Consider the following 19,934-nt stretch of genomic DNA (forward strand, 5'->3'; position numbering starts at 1 on the left):
TGAAATACATTCACCTAACAGTTTTCTAAGATAGAATTTTATAAAGGTCATTAAGACAGGGTAATTTTACACTTTATTTTTTTAATTTATAATGTATCCATCTTCTATTCTTCACATTAAAGCAGTATTAGTTCTCATATCCAATTACAGTCTTTAAGATTATATATATATCATACTTCTACTGAAGTGGTCAATTAAAAATTAAAATAACTTGAAAAAGCTGTAAAAAATACTGGAAAATGTAATCTTCCTCTTCATCTTTTATTTTGATCTTTAGAAATCAGTATAACTGTTACTTAAATTTTAGACCAGATCTCCCACAGGAATTATTTTATACTCTTATAACCAGAATGAAATAACATTTTTTTCTCTACATTTGATAACTGATGTAACTTACAACCAGATTACATCAGATCAACTAAAATCACAATTGTTACAGGCGACCTACCTAAAATGAAACAAAAGTTACTTCTAAAAATGCCATATCATTTTCAGAAAGAACTAGTGGTCCACGTCATGTGCATTCAATATCATAAATATAACAGATTCCATCATGACAACAAGGGAGGAGTCATGGGTTGTAATGGTGAGAGTATGTCATGAGAATTCAAGTGATCATTTCCATTAGTAAACACAGTAGTAGTTCACTGTCTGGCAGCAGTAATCTGTTTTCTTTAGGCAATTAAATTAAATTCCAAAGTTTTAATTCAACTTTTCTATTTGAATGACAACAATATGATGTATAGTTTTATAATATAAATCTACAGAAAAAATTCAATGAATTTTTCAGGCTAAGTTTAGTATTCACATACACCCTAGTGATTATTTCATAGCATACTTACAGCATTAAATAAATAAGTGCTTAGTATTTCTTTTAAATATTAATTGGGTAGTAATATGAGTTGGTTCAAATATCATAAAAGATTTTATTTACAGCATAATCAAATTCTATTACTTTTTAATGTCATCTTCTTCAACTCCAATTCATTTACTCTATTGTAGACATTTCTTAATTCATCTCAAAGAAATCTTTTAGTTTCTTCTCAAAACAGATGCATATACCTTCAATAACGTTTTAATTACTGCTGAATTTTTTACTCTATAAAAATTAATTTCAATGATTTACATAAGTAATCATTGAAGAAAGTTGGTTCAGGATTTTAGCTGAGATAGTATCTATATTTGATAAAAATAGTAAACAATCCAATTGAATAATTGAGTTGAATTCATTTTCTTTACTTATTCTTTAATGAAAGAGGAGAAGAGTTTTATCTTGCATCGAGTGTTCCAAACTATAAAAAGCTTTAACTAAATTTTTCAATAAGTTTTCAAAGGTAAGATTGAGTACTTCATCATCAGGCATGATGTTTATTTCCATATGTATTTTCTCTTCTTAATAAAACAATTTTGTCTAATTATATTCCTTGCCTGTAATAAACAATATGATTGCCAGAATGTGCTAGTGTAATTAAAAGAACAAAAACATCAACCTTTCTTTTGGAAGAAACTATTGCTTAAACAGCAATCTGTTCCTCAAACTATTATAGAATTCAATCCTGCAGAATATGAAAAAGAAGTCCTGAATTAGTATGGTTTGCAATAAAAGTCTGAATACATCAGAAGGATGGTGTCTCTGATGTATTACAGCAAGGAAGGAAACAAATTCTTATTAATATTTGAATCACAGTCATACTACAACAGCTATTATTTGCATTTGACATTAAACAAGAGTAAATGTCATCGAAAAATGTTATAACAAAATTACACTTTTAAATGAACTGAAAAGCAAAATGTTAAATAGCTTACACATCTAATGTCTGCAAGAACCTTCCAAGCAATTTGAAATGTCGAATAGCTTGCTGAAAAATCTTCCTGTGAAGGACAAGAAATCAGTACTTGCTAATAAATTTTTAAATTTGATAAAATATTTTATTCAAAACAGTTAATTATATCACCCATTATACTCTATTAACATATTAGTAAAAAGACAGTTTAGTTAGCTTTCACTTAACTGACGAGAGAAAGATATTGAATAAACTTATGAATAACATAAATGGAATAAAATAAAGAAAACAAATTTCAAATTTATAAAAGTAGAATTTTAATATCTTGATGTTCATCAAAGGTTTGTATTAAGACAGAAATGTTAGACATTCTTGAATTGTAGATTGAATTAGGCTCATACAAATATTGCAGTTTTAAGTGAAGAAGAATATATGCTCACAAAAGTAACTAAATGAATGAAAATTAGAACAAGATGACATCAATTTCACTTAAATTGAAATCATAAAGAATTGTAATAACAAATAACTGCACTTACAATTTTAACCCTTCTTATTTAGAAGCTCATATTTGTAGTGTTGTGCAGTTAATAAATCAACAGAAACAGCTAATACACAGTACAAATCAATAGTACTAGTCCACAAGTTGTGAACACTACTACTACTACCTTTTATGTTTACTCAATTTTATCAATCTCTTATATTCTGACACTGTTAATACACACATCCCTCTTCACCGAACAATCAGAAAATACCTTATATAAGGATAAAAAACATATGCTTTAATAGAAATGTGAAACTTCTCACTTTGAAGTTTGACTGAGCATTAGTTACTATATATATTAAGTTTTAAAATGCCAAATGAATTTGTCAATCTTAAAGCTCTCATTGCAGAACAAAATACTGAAGTTTTAAAATTAATTGATTAATGTTTTTGCAACATAAACTGTTTGAAGTGAATTTAGAATCAGTAAATCAAATTAATATAATACAAAGAGTAATTGACCAGCAGTTATAAATTTTCTCATAACAGGAACTTCTGATTATAATGAACACGAGTAAATAACTGATGCCAAAGCATCTTTAACTTATGAAGAGGTTTTGATTTAGTTCAAATAATAGCTGCTAGTATTCTAATTCATGGAGTATAACTCCAAACTCCTACTGAAGATGGGCTGCAGTGAGGATAACTGTTCAGATTTAAAATTCATCTCTGAATAGTTAAAACATTTAATCAAAGAATTTCTGTGTTCATACCACAAAAAAAATTCATGTATTTCATTTCAAGTAAACCTGAAAAAATTATTCATGATAATAAATTTGTAAATCTACGTCACTAATGAAACAAATGATTCCTTATGTAAAAAAAAAATGCACAGGAAACAAAAGAAAGAAAACAAAATAGAAAAATATTGTCGCGTGGTTTGTGGCTCGATCAGGATATTGAGATTGACAATTTAGAATGTTTATATAATTATAACCAGACAAATTAATAATAATAATTAATGACAATTAATGAACAAAAATATTAAAATAGTAATTACAACCACAATAATAATCAGGATAATAGTACTAAACAATAATAATATTACATGTCAATAACAAAAAATAACATAATCAAAACAGTAAATATGACATAAAAACTGAGCATAATATATAATGCAATCAACAAATAACAATCAAAATACTACACATCAAATAGTGATAAATGTCAACAGTAAATAATAAATGCAGATTACACACAAGGCAGAGTTTAAAATAAATAATCATTCGGAATTTAATCCAGGCAGATAAATAGGAAACTAGAATTGAGACCCATTAACAAAAGAAACAGCTAGTCTTAACCCTTTTTAACCACATATTAACAAACAATCATATAAAGTTCACCTGCAAATACATTTGCTGTCTGCCCTAACAGTTTATGAATAAATTTATTAAATTATTTCTTTCACTTATATAATAACAATAGTATTTCTTGTATATTTGGATTTATTTGTGGTGTCACCTTAGCCGTACCGAACTTGATTCAAGACTTCTCGCTGGACTAACGTCACACACCTGTGACTCTTCTCACTGGACAATCGTCGTAACATCTTACTGGATTGGTTTGCAGAACTTCGCCGAACCCATACAACTTGCAGCCTCTCCTCACAGAACTGCCCTTGCAGAACTGATATCATAACATCTCGTAGACTGGTTCTGATAGAACTGATTTTTATCTGGTCTTCCAGAGCTATTTATACTTCTAGCCTCTTTACCTGCCAGACCAGACCCAACTTGTAGTATGAGAACGATGGCTTTTGTACCCAGGAATTCCATAACCAGGTCTGGTAGCTTTTCTCAAGGTACAACAGGTGTTTATTGTTTGTCAGCGGGCAGTAAAACAAAGGATGATTGTAAAACGGATCTATTCTTTACAGAAAGAGTTCTCCTTTTTGTCCCTTTTTGGATTCCTCCAATTATTATATTTTCTATTACTTTCATAATAATTAGTAGGAATTCATTACTCAAGCCCGCTATACCGATCTTGTTACAATATCTTAAATAGAAAAATTTGTAATTTTCAGTTCATAGTTAGATAAACATTTTATTATAACAGCAACTCAGGTGGCAAAGAAAATTTCACAGGACCAAGCAGTAATACATTTAGGTAAATGCTCTACTGCATATTAAAAGATGCACTGTAGAGTATTAATTAAAAGAATATTTATGTTTTCTAATACATCGTCAATAGAGCCCATGGCTCAAGAAATCTTCGTAAGTAGATAATAAGAAATTTTTAAGTGCACCATTTTTTAAAAAATAAAACTGGCTTCAGTAATAACCAAGATGAACAGACATTGATTAATTTGAAAAAAAATTATAATATAAAAATTTAAACACAGCACAACAGAAATGAACACTCATGTAGTGGTTTATTGATTAACAGTAAATAAAAAAAAAACCATTAGTTAGTAAATGAAACTCAATCACAAGAGTATCTGAAGAAAAGGAAAAATAAACAAAATTTAAATGAAATTATGCAAATAAAACACATGGATCTATCTAATCCAGTAAGGAAAGTGTGAAATAACAAGCTCAAATAACAAAGCATAACACATAAAAAGTCAATAAATGATACAACCAAAGTATACGTAGATGCTAATTTCAGGATTGAAGCACACTAATGTGACAGGAGCAAATAAATATAAGATAATGAACAGAGCCAAGGATATTTATTACACTGAACAGTTTAAAAATTAAAACAGAAGTGTAGGTTGAAAGATAGTAGAAATTTAAGTAATGCAAATGGTGGTATAATTTTACCACATTAATTGTTCACTAAATATATTACTTGTATACACACTAAAAAAATTAAAAATTGTCACTAAATAAAAGAGATTTAATGGAAGATTTTAATCTCTTTTCATTGGGTAATCTAAGGATCATTTGTAAAATCAATCTACATCTCATTAATAACATAATGAGATGTACTGGACTGTATAACCAATTGAGATGCATGCCAGCTGAATATGATGTACAAAATAAATCATTAATAAACAAAACATCTACCCAGATAAGAGAATGGAAAATGAACAAATCTGCACAGGACTGAAATCAAAAGAGAAGTAAATAAGGACAACCAAGATAAGCTATTTACTTCACTTGTTTAAATTTTAAGGATGCTACTCCCACGATATCCTAAGTGTTGTGGAACCATCACGTTAAAAAGAGATAGAATGATTAAACTAACATTTTTATTACTTTCAGGTAAGAAGGTGTAAAAAATAAAAAAATAGTACATGAACAAAGATCTTCATCAGAATACAGATTAACACAATTACAAAGCACTTACCAATTGGGTCAACATGTGTTATATGATCCACAAAATCTCGTTTACCAAGGTATACAGTAATCTGAAATGTATAAAATTAAAAATAATTAAATTTAATCATTAAAATATTAAATCAGTTAATCAGTAAATTTAACACAATCCAATACACCTTTGTACATAATTTCTCAACAAATGATGAAAATCTTCTATTAATATAAAATGTAGTTTAACTATTCATTTTTCTCAACATAAAAAATTCTGAAATAGTAAGAGTTCACCCTTTTTTTTAGAACCAACTGTTAGTTGAAGCTCATAATTTTGGGCATTATAATTAAAAAGAGCAATTTCTTCTTGAAATTGGGCAAATGAAACAAAATATTATTTTTTAAATGTTACACTAGTACTTTTAAAATATAGAACACTTACTAGTAAATATTCATAAGGGAACCTTTTGTCTAAATTCTGAAAAAAAAAATTTCCTGGGAAATTTGTTTACAAGAACTATTTTTTTTTTAATTGTTACAATTAAAGTATTGTGTAAATATATATACTCATTGAGCAATTAAAAGCCCTCTTTTGCCTCTGGGAGATTGGATCCCTGTCATTAATAAACTTTTTTCCAAGGATTGTTGTTAATATGTATTTTACTTCCTTTGTTTGACAAAGTTCTTCACTAAAATGTGCATTTTGAATGCATAAACTACAAAAAAATATAGTTTCACCAAGAAGTGAGCCAGGCAGAAGGGAAAAAGGGAACAACACCTGGTTTTTCTTTTTGTTCACTAAATGATTTAATAAGAAGGATTAAGCTTAATCATTACACTCTATTTTAATCATTATGTCCTAAATTATTACCTTCTTTCAAACTACTCTTGTCTAAACTACTTAACAAAATTAAGGTGAATCTGATGTAAACAGAAGCATCACATTTTTCAAACCACTTAACCCAATTCGCTTACTGCTATTTGGATCAGTGGTGCATACATAGAGGCTATTCGGAAAGTAACTTCCTATTGTTATAAAAAAACAACAATTTATTAAGTAAGTCTTATAGCTACTTTTCTACATACTGTCATCCAAATTAAGGCACTTAACATATCTGTAAATAAGTTTTTGAATACCCTCCACATAAAATTCTGCTGCCTGTGAATTAAGCCAAACAGTAATACCGTTTTTTTAGCTCCTCATTATTTCAAAATGCAGTGTCAATAACATTTCTTCATTTTTGGGGAAAGGTGATAATCACTGGGAGCCAAATCAGGGTTGTATAGAGGAGGATGGTTAAACAACCCCAATTTGAAACTCTCGATTTGGTGTTGAGTGTGTGCTGCAGTATGTGGATGAGTGTTTTCATGAAGAAAAACAATGCCTGAACTCAGCATGCCATACATGTCATTTGTTTTGTATGGCCCTTCTCAATTTCTTCAACGTTTTGCAGCAAGTTTCAGAGTTAATTGCCAAGCCTCTTTCCATAAAATCAACCAATATTATCTTTACGATCCCAAAAAAACTGATGCAAAAGCTTTTTTGAAGAAAGTGCCTGACAGGACTTTATGGGTTTTCCAGAACTGGTGTGTCCCCACTAGATTGACTGAACTTTTGTTTCCATAAAAAAAAATTTAACTCGTGCCTCATCGCCTGTTATGATGTGGTCAAGGAATTCATAATTTTCATGGTAACAGTGAAGGAAACTTAGTGCTGACCCCATCCTCTTTTTTGTGTGTTCATCAGAAAGAAGCTTAGGCACCCAGTGAGCACAAAATTTGTGGAAGCCTAACCTATTGGTTATGATTTCATACAGCACCAATGTTCATGATATGTGAAGAAAAAATTCAGATAATTCTGTTATCATGAATCAATGATTTTTTTCAAATTTTTACATTGACGCTTACAAGTTCATTTGTAACAACTGAGGGTCGACTACTTCTTTCATTGTTGTGAATGCTTGTTTGACCTTCATGAAACATATGGCACCACTGTATTACCGCACTGTCACTCATGATATTCCCTTCATACACTGCACAAAGTTTGATGAATTTCAGCAGCTGACAAGCTTTTTGCATGAAGGAAATGGATGACAACATGCACTTCACAGTCTGCGGGATTTTCTATTACAGCAGCTAGCTATTTCAAACAAGAGTTTTACAGGAATAAACAAGTGAGCAATATTGAAAATATTGCTCACTTGTTTATTCCTTAAATAAATCACTGGACTCATTTTAGACACTTATACTAATCTCTTTCTCTCTCTTTCTATGTTTGTGTGATACATGCAATACTATTTGATTATAACGATAATTGTACATTGTACCCCCCAAAACATAAGAGTATTCACCAGTAAGGTTGACAATATATTTTTTTTTTTAATTTACTTTTACTTTATTGTCCACACTTTACTGAAAAGTTACCTTCTACCAGGAATTTTCTAATTGTAATATAGAAAATTCTGAATTCATAAATACTGATTAGGAAAAGATAAAATTTTGCTGGCAATGATCAATTGATTTTATGATTCTGCTTCAAATATCTAAAGTAACTTTTTTGGTTTGGGTTCCTAGTTCATTAGATTCCAGTAGCTTGTTGCATCTCTGTATTATAAGACCAGGAAATATCATTACATATGATCCAACAGTAGAGTGGTGGCTGGTAGATAACACTGAGGACCTGATGGCATTAAAATAAACCTGTTAAGGCTAGTCCTTAATCAGTCTACCTCTCGCATGTGATAACAAGCAATAACTCTCTGCACCTCCCCAACATAATCACTTACTGTAAAAAAATATTAATAAAACACAGTTGATTATGTTTAATTATCATATTTTGAAGAAGAGGAAAAAAGAAATCATATGATTTATAATTATGAGGTTCTGCTGGTTAGTACTAGCTACAAATAGACTAGAAATTAATAATAAATAGCTTTAATTGTTTAATACAGAACAATAAATATGAATAATTCCACAATCAAAAATCAAGAAACATAAATCATTTGAAAAAAATCATATTCCAACTGATTCGTCCGTCAGAAATCAGAGAAGGCAAAAAGATAAAATAAACAAAACAAAATGCACCTATCCATTCCAAAAAGCCATCGGAGATAAAAAAATAAAATATAACATAATCTGATATCATGCATAAGTTTTCATTTACTATTAGTTAAAAAATATCATGACAAATATTATATTACAACAAATCAACTGTAAATAGTCTGTTTATGAAGTGTGATAATAACATTTAATGAATCTGATACTACATTAAAGGCTATTTCAAGAAAACTGAATAAAAAATTACTACAAATAAAATTTGTCATATTAATTGTTCAGCTGGTCACTATCACTTCAAGAGGGAATTAGACGGTATCACAATTACATAAGACTAAAATTCATTGAGTTATAAATTAAAATTAAAAACAACCTCACCCACATTAAAAATAAAAAAACAACATTGAACTTCAAAAAGACTTTACTGCAAAAGCAGAAAAAAATTTTTATAAAATTACTATTGAAATAAAAGCATGAATTTTAAATGATTTATTACTTTATATTTCAATTAATCTAATTTAAATGTTAAAAAATGAAAAAAAAGTAAAACTCAATCCAAAAATGTTTATGTTAATTTTTTTATCATCATATGAATGACAAAGGCAAGCTGAAGATTAAAATAAGTTTATTTGTTTATGTTTTTCAAATTTTACAAAACAAAATCTGTTTTCTGCGTTTTGTTAACCTTTCATTCCTCATGTGACCTCTATTCCCACATGTCCATAAAAGTCTTTTAAGTTGATAATTGGGTACTTACATCGCCACAACCATAATGATCCTGTAACTTTGAAAATACTTCAAAGTTATGGGATCATTAACATATTTTACATATTAAAAATATAAACATTATTACTTATAAATTATAGATATTAAATTAACCAAATTTAACCTAGGCTCGGTAACCTCGACTAATTAACACATCTTTTGATTTTTTAAATAATAAACAATTGCAATAATTATGGAACTTATTATTTTTTATTTCCTGTTTAGCTTCCAAGAATCACCATTAGGTATTACTTCAGAGGATGAATGAGGTTGATATGTATGAGTGTAAGGGACGTGTAGTCTTGTACAGTTCCAGATCTAACATTTCTGAGATGTGCCTTTACTAGGATTTGAACTCCTTCGAAATCGGCTGATTTGTGAAGACACGTTTATCATTAGACCAACCCGGTGGGTAAACTTATTTAAATACTTAAAACATTACTGTGTTAATTAGTCAAGGTTAGCGAGTGAAGCGTGCGCAGGTTATGTTCAGTTAAGTTATATTTAAAAAATAAATAAATATAAATGGTTATAAAACGGTAATATAATAGTTATAACAGGTGGTAGTAACAATAACCCAAAAGTTTGCAATTTACTGGTCGACAGGCTAATACATAAGTACCAATAATTGTTATATTCAAATAAAATAATTGTTATTATTTTTATATAATAACAATAATAATAATATCTATGTTAGTGTATATGTAAGAAAAAAATAAAAGCTAAAAAGAACACATGGAAACTCAAACCCAAACCTCCAAATTCTGTAATGTTTGCCAATCAGCTGGTACTGCTGCTGTGACTGTAGATGTGCAAATAAACAACTTGAACTACTCAGAAATCTTTAAAATAAGTTTACTTGGTAATAGGGCCAAGTTGGAGCTGCCGTCTTTTATCAAAATGGACTCCCTCCTATCATGTTGCAAAAGGGCATCAATAAACTCTGTTGTAAGCCGACACCCCCACTTCTTGTGTGATCTGGTTGGATTCTAAGGCAACTTCAGAATTAGATAAAGCTAATGTAAATGCTAGTTTACATTAATAGCTGTGCTAGTTAATGTAAATTTTTATACAACTTACAGATATCTGAAAATTTCAGATCAAAGAGCAAATTGGTACCACTAATAATGCAATACTTTTTTTGAGAATGTGACCCTTCACCACTATCTTCTTCCTATACGAGGGTTATTTTTTTTCAAGGTCTGATTGGTCAAGAAATTAAAACCACAGTGAAAACAACAAATTTTTTATTTGTAACAAGTACTTGCACAGTTACGCTATTTCTCTACATAGTCGCCACTCCAATTTAGACATTTGTTGTAGTGTGGTACCAACTTTCCAATACCCTCATCACAGAACGAAGCCGCCTGTGTTTTCAGCCATGTTTCTACGCTGGTCTGCAGCTCGATGTCTATGCTAAAATGTTGTCCTTCTAGCCAGTGTTTCATGTGAGCAACAAGGTGAAAATTGGATGGAGCCAAGTCCAGGCTGTATGGAGGGTGATCAAACACTTCCCAATGAAAATGCTCCAGGAGCTTCTTTGTTACAGCTGGAGTGTGCGGCCGAGCATTGTCATGGAGAAAGACAATGCCTGATGACAACATTCCTCTCCGCTTATTCTGAATTGCCCTTCATAGACGTTGAAGGGTCATGCAGTATGAGGCTGCAGTGATGGTCATGCCACGTTCCATGAATTCCACCAAGAGAACTCCATTCCAGTCCCAGAACACAGTAGCCATACACTTTCTATTGGAGAAGGTTCGCTTGAACTTCTTTGGTTTACTGGGAGAATGAGAATTCATCTACTGTTTGGATTGTTCTTTTGTTTCTTCAGTTTCGAAATGGACCCATGTCTCGTCCCCTGTGACAATTTTGTTCAAAAAATCTTCACCTTCATTGTGGTAGTGCTGGAGAAACGTTAGGGAGGTGCTCCATTCTCATTGTTTTGTGATGGTCGGACAGCATCTTGGGAAACCATCTCGCACACAGTTTGCGGTACTGAAGCCTCTCATTCACAATGGTGTAGAGAGCTGACCTTAAAATTTCAGTAAACGAATCACTCTATACAGTAATTGTGAACCGATGATTTTCTCGAATTGCGTAATCCACTCGCTCAATGAGATCATCAGTTTGAGATCATCAGTTGACACTCGCTTCCTTCCCTGATCGCCTGCATCATGATCATCTGCACGTCCTGCTTTAAAGTTTCTGCACCATTGTTGCACTTTGCTGTCACTCATTGAAGTTTCACCATACACATTACTTATTCGTCGATGAATTTCAGATACATTAGAAATCGAAAGCCCCCCCCCAGCCTGAAGAAATCGAATTACCGCATGCACTTCACAATTGGCGGGAGATGTTATTGTTGTAGACATGTTTATGTGCTAGCTGCATATTCAGAACTAAACGAAGTGACGCGGCGTGATTGAAGGCCATACTAGAGACGCACATATGCGAAAAGGTTCATCCGATTTTTGCGCGGTTTTTTATTTTGCGACCAATCGGACCTTATAAAAAAAAGTAATCCTTGTATGTCCTTATCGTTTTTATGATGGATAAAATATGGTATATGCTATGGGAGCTAAGCTTTCTAGAGTTTTGTAATTCCACGAATGAAGTTATAATTACACAAATTAAGTCCAATAGAGAAATGTGAGGTACTCATGGTATACAAGATACGCATGAGTACATATGAATTTGTGCATTTACATCTTTACGAATGTTATCCATTTATCAAGGTGGTATCTGCTTCATCAAATGGTGTCCACTGATGAATGGTATGCCTGTAATGCAACCTACAGTACCACAGGCTGACATTTTTCTCTCAAGTTAACAGACAACATGATCTTATTTAAAATTGGTAAGTAACAAAGTTTAGTTGGCAGTGCCAAACTGATATTAAACAGTATTGTATGTCAATTTACAAACCTCACAGTGGCCCAAAACAGGTAACACAATTTTAATAAAGTAAATCAAACACATATTATTTTTAAGAGGTTAAAATCATATTAAGGTGAACAAGCAGTATTGTTTTAATGTAAATTTACAGACTGAACATTTAGAACTAATTTTTGCAAGAAAATAAAATAAATAAATCTAACCAGAAACTGAAAAAAAGATAATGGTTTGTTCTCAACATCAATACAAAGATAATTTAACAGTTCATGATTTTATCATATTAAGTTTTTAAACTGATTTTTAAAAACAAAGACAGTATATAAAAGAAAGTAGCTTTAAACAAAAAATAAATAATAATAATAAAGAATCAAGACATCCTGTTTGAGAGTGGAGTTCATCTCCGCCAAAAACTCAAACACAAGAATGAAAAAAAAGCATGATAATTACAAAAGAAAGTTATTAATAGTAATGGTATCTTATGAAAGATATGACTCTTCACTAAAAAAAACATAAACTAATATGATAACCAGTAATACCAGTTTGTTATGCATTTTTTTTCTTCATAAAAGCTATTTTCAATTTTAAGCTATAAAAAATTTTCATTAACTGACATGTATATACATACGTTTTTCTCATCACACAATATGAAACAGCCATTTTTATTCTTTTCAGACAGCAAGCAAACATACTTTTTGTCTATAATTTGTCAGAAGGCACAGGCTCAAATCAAGTTTCACTTTTATCAAGAAAAATAAAATCACCATTTTTCCATCTATAATTCATCAGATGGCGCAAGCTATCAGGGTCCAGAAAATAATATGAGATGTATGAGTATCAAAAGTTATGAAAAAACTGTTTAATAAATTATACATATAAACATAATAGAATATACATAATGGTAAGAAAATATATTTAATTTGAACAGCCTCACAAAAGGTTACATCAGTACAATTACAGTCTGTCTTAACTGGTCTCAGTCATCATTTCTGAATTAATGTCATTAAGTTTTTCTAACATGGCAGCACTGGTAAAATACAATTATTAGATAACAACTGTGATACTATTACAATACCAATGTGGTTATTTTGACTTAAGACTTCAACTTTTACAAAATGACGATCAATTGTTATGTATATAATTTAAATATGTGAGTTTTATACTTTTATATATTTAAATCATAAATTATAATCCCTCGTGAAGATGGCAGAATAGCCAAAAGTGCTTGAAGGAAGCAAGTAATATAGTGTTAAGCAGTTTATATTATTAATAATGTCATTAACTCTATTCTAAATCAAAGAACACTAGTAACATGTGCATTCGATAAAATTAAGAAATCACTCTTTTAACTAGATTCCCAGGTCTAACTTTTTGTATAAAAAAATCAATGAAACACTAAGTATAAAAACAGACACTAGCTGTTGAAAAAGATAACATGAGACACAGAAGTATTGTATAAAAAAGTAGACACTTTACAACAGTGATCAATCACCTGGAGGGCATCTGTCTTTATTGTGACAGTATGAACTCATATGATCAATGAAGTCATTAATCCACTTTCAAAAAAGAATAGAAAGTGATGATAACTTTTAACATAATTTTTTTATAATAACAGACAAAGTTTATATGAAAAAAATCATTCATTTACTACAAAATATTGAAATGGATAATTTAAAATAAATAAGCTGTTTAAAGTATTTAAATAATAGTGACTTCTCACAGAAAATCTTTACACATACAAACATATGAAACTAAACTAAAAATTTCTTTCTCATTGGATTGTGTAAAAATATGCAAAATACTTTCTAATTAACTTAAAAAAAAAAAAAAAAAAATTTGAATCTCCAATAAACTTGTCTCCTAATTCATTAAATGCTGCATAATCAATCAAAGACTCTGTACAGGATTTTTAATATTAAGGAATTAGAAATCCTTAAATGATATAAAAATTTTTTTATTATTCATAAACACTAATATTTTTATACAAATAACCAATGAAAAACAGCTGATATTGATTTTATGTAGAATTAGAGCATTCAAAACAAACAAAATTCTAATTTGTACAATAAACCAAATTCAATATTTCAGTTTTATCATTTATAAATAATGTTTGTCAGTATGAATAGAAATCCCTTTTGGCTGATGTACCTCAGGTAGTACCTCAATTTTTTTAAATACAATGTAATTAATCAAAGTTATTAGACAAATATAATTACGTTAGTTTCAATTTGCATCTTACTGGCAATTAAAATTAATATTTGCTTGGCATAGGTGTTCTGAATAGATTCTCATTCAAATGGTTTTGGACAATTCCTGGCCAGAATCTGGCATTTTTCTGTCTTTTTTACTTTGACTTCCTTATAAAAATTTTTATTTAAAAACATATTTGGGGTCAAACTTATTTACCTACCCAACTAATAAATATCACATACAAAATTATTTCTTAGAAATGACTAGCTGATCAGGGCTCACTTTGCATGTCTGAACGTCTAGCCAGGGGCGTCATCCCCTGGACCGTTGACGCATTCATATCCTCATGTTTATGAGAATGTTAAGTATTTTTTATTATTGGAGAAAGTATTTTTTATTGGAAACTTCTATAATAACCCTACTAATTGGAGTACATTTGAAAAATGAGGTACCTTTTATTAAAAATAAAATAATTTTATAAAAAAGTGATTTCTCTCAGATTAATTGGGCCATTATTCTAATTTGGAAAAATTATTAAATAGTACATTTTAAAATTATTTTGAAAAGAATAAAAATGAGCATCATGATTTATTTAAATACATTAATATGTTCTTTAATAATTCATTAATATGTTCTAAGAATAGTTTAAGGAACAAAATTCTCTCCCTTATTCCTGTTTATTTCTAAAAACCAAATGGGTCTCAACATAGTACACCTTCACCACACGTTCTATTCACGTATAAAATTGTCCTGGTAAATACTTTTTGAGTGAGATGTTAAAGACTATAATATGATATTTTCATACATCTTTTTCTGCTTTCTTTGGTATGGTAACAATTGCATGTTTCTGAAAACTAAAGGAACCTCTCAAAACTCATAAAATCTAATGAAATACTGTTAATTAAAATTTAATTACAAAAATATTTTGTACAGGAGTTTACTGCACCGTCAAGAGAATTTTAAATTCTTTGTTAGCAATTTATTTTTTTATATCAGTGAACAAATTAAATCTCTGCTTTACTAATGTAAGGGACAGCCTTCAGTTACTGAAGTAACTTTCTAGCACTGTAACATAATCTGTTGTAAAACCTGGATAGACAGAGATAAGGTTACTTTAATAGATTTACACCGATTAAGAATTTACCACTGAATAAATCTAAAAATGTACATTTTAAAGATTATAAAAAAATAGAATCAAATGTTGATTAAAAAACTTAATATTGAAATTGTGTAACAATAGAATCTCTAATATTTCAAGATGTTTATTCAAAATATACTTTTTTTTTGTCTTCAGTCATTTGACTGGTTTGATGCAGCTCTCCAAGATTCCCTATCTAGTGCTAGTCGTTTCATTTCAGTATCCCCTCTACATCCTACAACCCTAACAATTTGTTTTACATATTCCAAACGTGGCCTGCCTACACAATTTTTCCCTTCTACCTGTCCTTCCAATATTAAAGCGACTATTCCAGGATGCCTCAGTATGTGACCTATAAGTCTGTCTCTTCTTTTAACTATATTTTTCCAAATGCTTCTTTCTTCATCTATTTGCCGCAATACCTCTTCATTTGTCACTTTATCCACCCATCTGATTTTTAACATTCTCCTATAGCACCACATTTCAAAAGCTTCTAATCTTTTCTTCTCAGATACTCCGATCGTCCAAGTTTCACTTCCATATAAAGCGACACTCAAAACATACACTTTCAAAAATCTTTTCCTGACATTTAAATTAATTTTTGATGTAAACAAATTATATTTCTTACTGAAGGTTCGTTTAGCTTGTGCTATTCGGCATTTTATATCGCTCCTGCTTCGTCCATCTTTAGTAATTCTACTTCCCAAATAACAAAATTCTTCTACCTCCATAATCTTTTCTCTTCCTATTTTCACATTCAGTGGTCCATCTTTGTTATTTCTACTACATTTCATTACTTTTGTTTTGTTCTTGTTAAAATATACTTAAGAAAGATTTTTTATCTTAAAAGTGCTTTAATTTGTAGTTTAAAATGCTTATTATAAGAGGTATAGTAATAGTTTGAAACCTAAATCTTAATCTTTTATCTTATCATATACAAATGAATGTTTATTTGTTTGTCCCGTATTCATCCGATTATGACAAACTTTAGCGAGTTATTGTGCGTATGCCCGCGAAGGTTTCCGAAATAGTTTGGACCCGCTAGGTGGCGCTGGGATCGAGACAATTTGAAAAATTGTATTTATTGTTCAATTTGCCTCATATTCAAAATATATATTAGTTACATGAAAAGAGATATTTTTGCAAAAAAAGACCCGCTAGGTGGTGTTGGGGGTCGAGATATTACGAAAAATTGTATTTATGGACCGATATGAATCATACTCATAATATATATTAGTTACGTGAAAGAAAAAGTTTTGTAGAAGCAATACCTGCAAGGTGACGCCGGTGTCGGAATATTTACGAAACAGATATTCAGCAATGTTCAGTTTTTTAATGTTTTATCAAACTTTCATTTGTGTTCATTTAATCTATATATACGAGGTGTGTGAGAAAAGTAATGAGATTGGTAACACTGCGACCGATCTGGCAACACTGTGTCTGCCGGTCTGTGCTAGACCGGTTTGTTCATCCCTTCCACATGCTCAGTACGAGTTTCAACTCCGTTCAGCCAACACATTATTTTTGACAATGCCATCAGTGAAGTTGTGTTTCTGTTGGGCGTTACGAAAATGGAGCAACGGAATTTAGAGCAACGTTGTGCATCAAGTTTTGTGTTAAAACTTGGGGAATCCGCGAGTGTGACCTTTGAAAGTTGAAACAGGCCTATGGGGAACATTCCTTATCAAGACCACAAGTTTTCCGCTGACAAAAATCATTTTTGGAAGGCAGAGAACACGTTGAAGATCAACCTCGCTCAGAGAGATCTTCAACTTCAAAATCTGACGAAAACGTTGAGCGTGTGAGGGTTCTTGTGAGATCAGACCGTCGTTTAACAATAAGGATGATGACAGACGATTTGGACATGCAAAAGGTTTGTGCGAAATTGGTGCCGAAAAACCTCACAACGGAACAGAAGGACAATCGAAGAAACGTGTGCGTTGATCTTGAGAGGATAGACAATGACCAAGAATTGTTCAATCGTGTGATAACAGGTGAGAATCCTGGATATTTGAGTACGATCCTGAAACAAAGCGGCAAAGCGAAGTGGCACACTCCGTCATCTCCTCGACCGAAAAAATGTCGAATGAGCAAATCAAAGATCTAAACCGTGTTGATTTGCTTTTTTGACAGTAGGGGTATCGTACATAAAGAATTTGATCCTCCAGGACAAACTGCCAACCAAGTGTTTTACAAAGGTGTCCTTGAAAGGCTTAGGAAAAGAGTGATTTGCGTGAGACCAGGCATTGTAGACAAGCGGATGCTTCATCATGACAATGTCCCATGTCACACGGCCATTTCCATCACGGAATTTTTGACCTCAAAAAAACATTCCTATGGTTCCTCAACCCCTTATTCACCTGATTCGAGTCCTTATGACGTTTTCCTTTTTCCAAAATTGAAACATGACTTAAAAAGACGTCACTTTGGAACTCTGGAGAACTTTCAAAAGACTGTGACCGACTAGTTAAAAGCTCTACCAGTTGAAGCCTTCCAGCGCTGCTACCAGGAGTGGGAACGACTCCGCTGGTGTATAGCTGCCCAAGGGAACTACTTTGAAGGGGATAATATTGTTGTTTGAAAAAAATAAAAACTTTGGTAAATAAAAAGTCTGTCGCATTACTTTTCTCACACACCTCATATACTCAAATCTGGCAATGGCGAAACACTGTCGGGTCAGCGAGTTATTTGTAAATTTGGGTCGAGAAAAACAGAGAAAAAGTTCGTTAGGAGATATATATATATATCCATGTGTGTGTGTATGTGTATATGTGTGTGTCTTGTGTGTGACATACATACATACATACATACATGTGAACCTATAAGCAACTTGTCATGACTGAGTGACTGATTCATCAAAACTCGCAAAAACTACTGAAGAATAATTAATAAAAATTTGTATACACGTTTTTCTTACGGTATAAGTGCAGACTAAGAAAGGGTTTTTGAAATTTTGGGTTTAAAGGATTAAAATGGAGTAACAATGAAATTTACTATTTTTTTAAAAGTCTTTGTAACAAATGAAGATCTCAACTTGATTTTTGGTGTAATGTTCATGTAAATATCTAAAAACCAATCCCTATATTTTTCTAAATTCGAATTTGAATGGGTGAATGGGGGGGGAGAGAGAGTGAGGGGGGGAAAGAGTGAGTGAGAGGGGGGGTAGTCATGCTCTGTCCACCTGCTTAAAGTGTACTTAATGTATAGTACTTAAATTGTACATACTATTTTTTATACTGAAATCATTTAAAAACTTAATAAACACGTTCTTAATATTGTGATAGTACATCTTTACATTTCAAAAAGGGAACTACACACATTCATAGGGGCATTGAGAATAAAATAAATGAAAAAGAAATCAAAGGGGAGATCATAAAACAGATAGAACAAAAAGAAAAGAGAATACATAGTACGCTAACAAGAGCCAATGATTGAACAAGGCGCATAAACACACACTAGTAATTTAAGTAAAAATACTAAAAACATAGGAAATAAGCAGTTGTGACTTTTCCTAATTAGCGATTTTTTAATTAGTCATTATTTTCTGACCTGATAAAGGTTATATGGAGTTACTTTTAGAAAAAAAACATTAAATTGAAAGATGTACCTCTAAATATAAAAAGTTGTTCGTAAATTTCGATACATTCTAGTTTTAAAATTGATTATGCAAAATTTGCAACAATAGGTTTCAGATGGTACCAAGATGATCAGCAACTGTTAAATTTATAGCAACTCAAAATTAAAAAATTTAAATTCTTTAAAAAAAATGATAGATGCATATATAGAGTGATTCAGGAGGAAAGAGAAATCATTTATTTGGTAACTGATTCTAGAGCTTGAAATAAGAAAAAAGTTCATTCAACCACATGTCAGAAAACGCTTTGTTATTTAGTTCCGGCTAGCGAAAATGTTTCCTCGGATTTCAGTTGTCCCTTGAAATGAGATTAAACTGAAATTTTTAAGGCGTTCATATAAGGGGTAGAAGTGTGATTGTTTCTTCATGTTTTTAAACCTGGAAAATCGAATAAAACAGATCCCAGAACTATCACTCTGGTTTTCATGATAGCCAAAGTAAAACTGAAAAATTAGGTGACGAAAAACATGTTTTTTTTAGGGTGAAGTAATAGCTTTGTTAAATAATTAGTGAATGCGTAAATTTTTATAAAAACTTGTAGTGAATTTAATTCTGAGAAAATTTATGTAATAAAGTCTATGAAAATAAAAAAAGGAATCGACTTTTATTATTAAAAACAAAACAAAACTAAACAGAAAATGTTACGAATTTGTAAAAATTAAAAACAGTTGTTTTT

The 19,934-nt window shown here is 30.8% G+C and overlaps 1 protein-coding gene across 4 annotated transcripts in view; it reads right to left on the reverse strand.

Moving 5' to 3' along the window:
* krz (beta-arrestin protein kurtz) overlaps nucleotides 1–19,934 on the reverse strand; it is a 277,684-nt gene that overhangs the window by 63,846 nt on the left and 193,904 nt on the right. For all 4 annotated transcript variants that reach the window (XR_012757434.1, XM_075373598.1, XM_075373603.1 and 1 more), the window contains exon 4: nucleotides 5,617–5,677. Coding sequence is in view for 3 of the 4 variants with exons in the window: in XM_075373598.1 (XP_075229713.1) it covers nucleotides 5,617–5,677 (61 nt within the window). In the remaining variant the exon portion in view is untranslated. The remainder of the gene's footprint in view (nucleotides 1–5,616; nucleotides 5,678–19,934) is intronic.

The sequence above is a fragment of the Lycorma delicatula genome, chromosome 1 (genome assembly GCF_047948215.1).
Source record: "Lycorma delicatula isolate Av1 chromosome 1, ASM4794821v1, whole genome shotgun sequence".
Taxonomy (NCBI): Eukaryota; Metazoa; Arthropoda; class Insecta; order Hemiptera; family Fulgoridae; genus Lycorma; species Lycorma delicatula.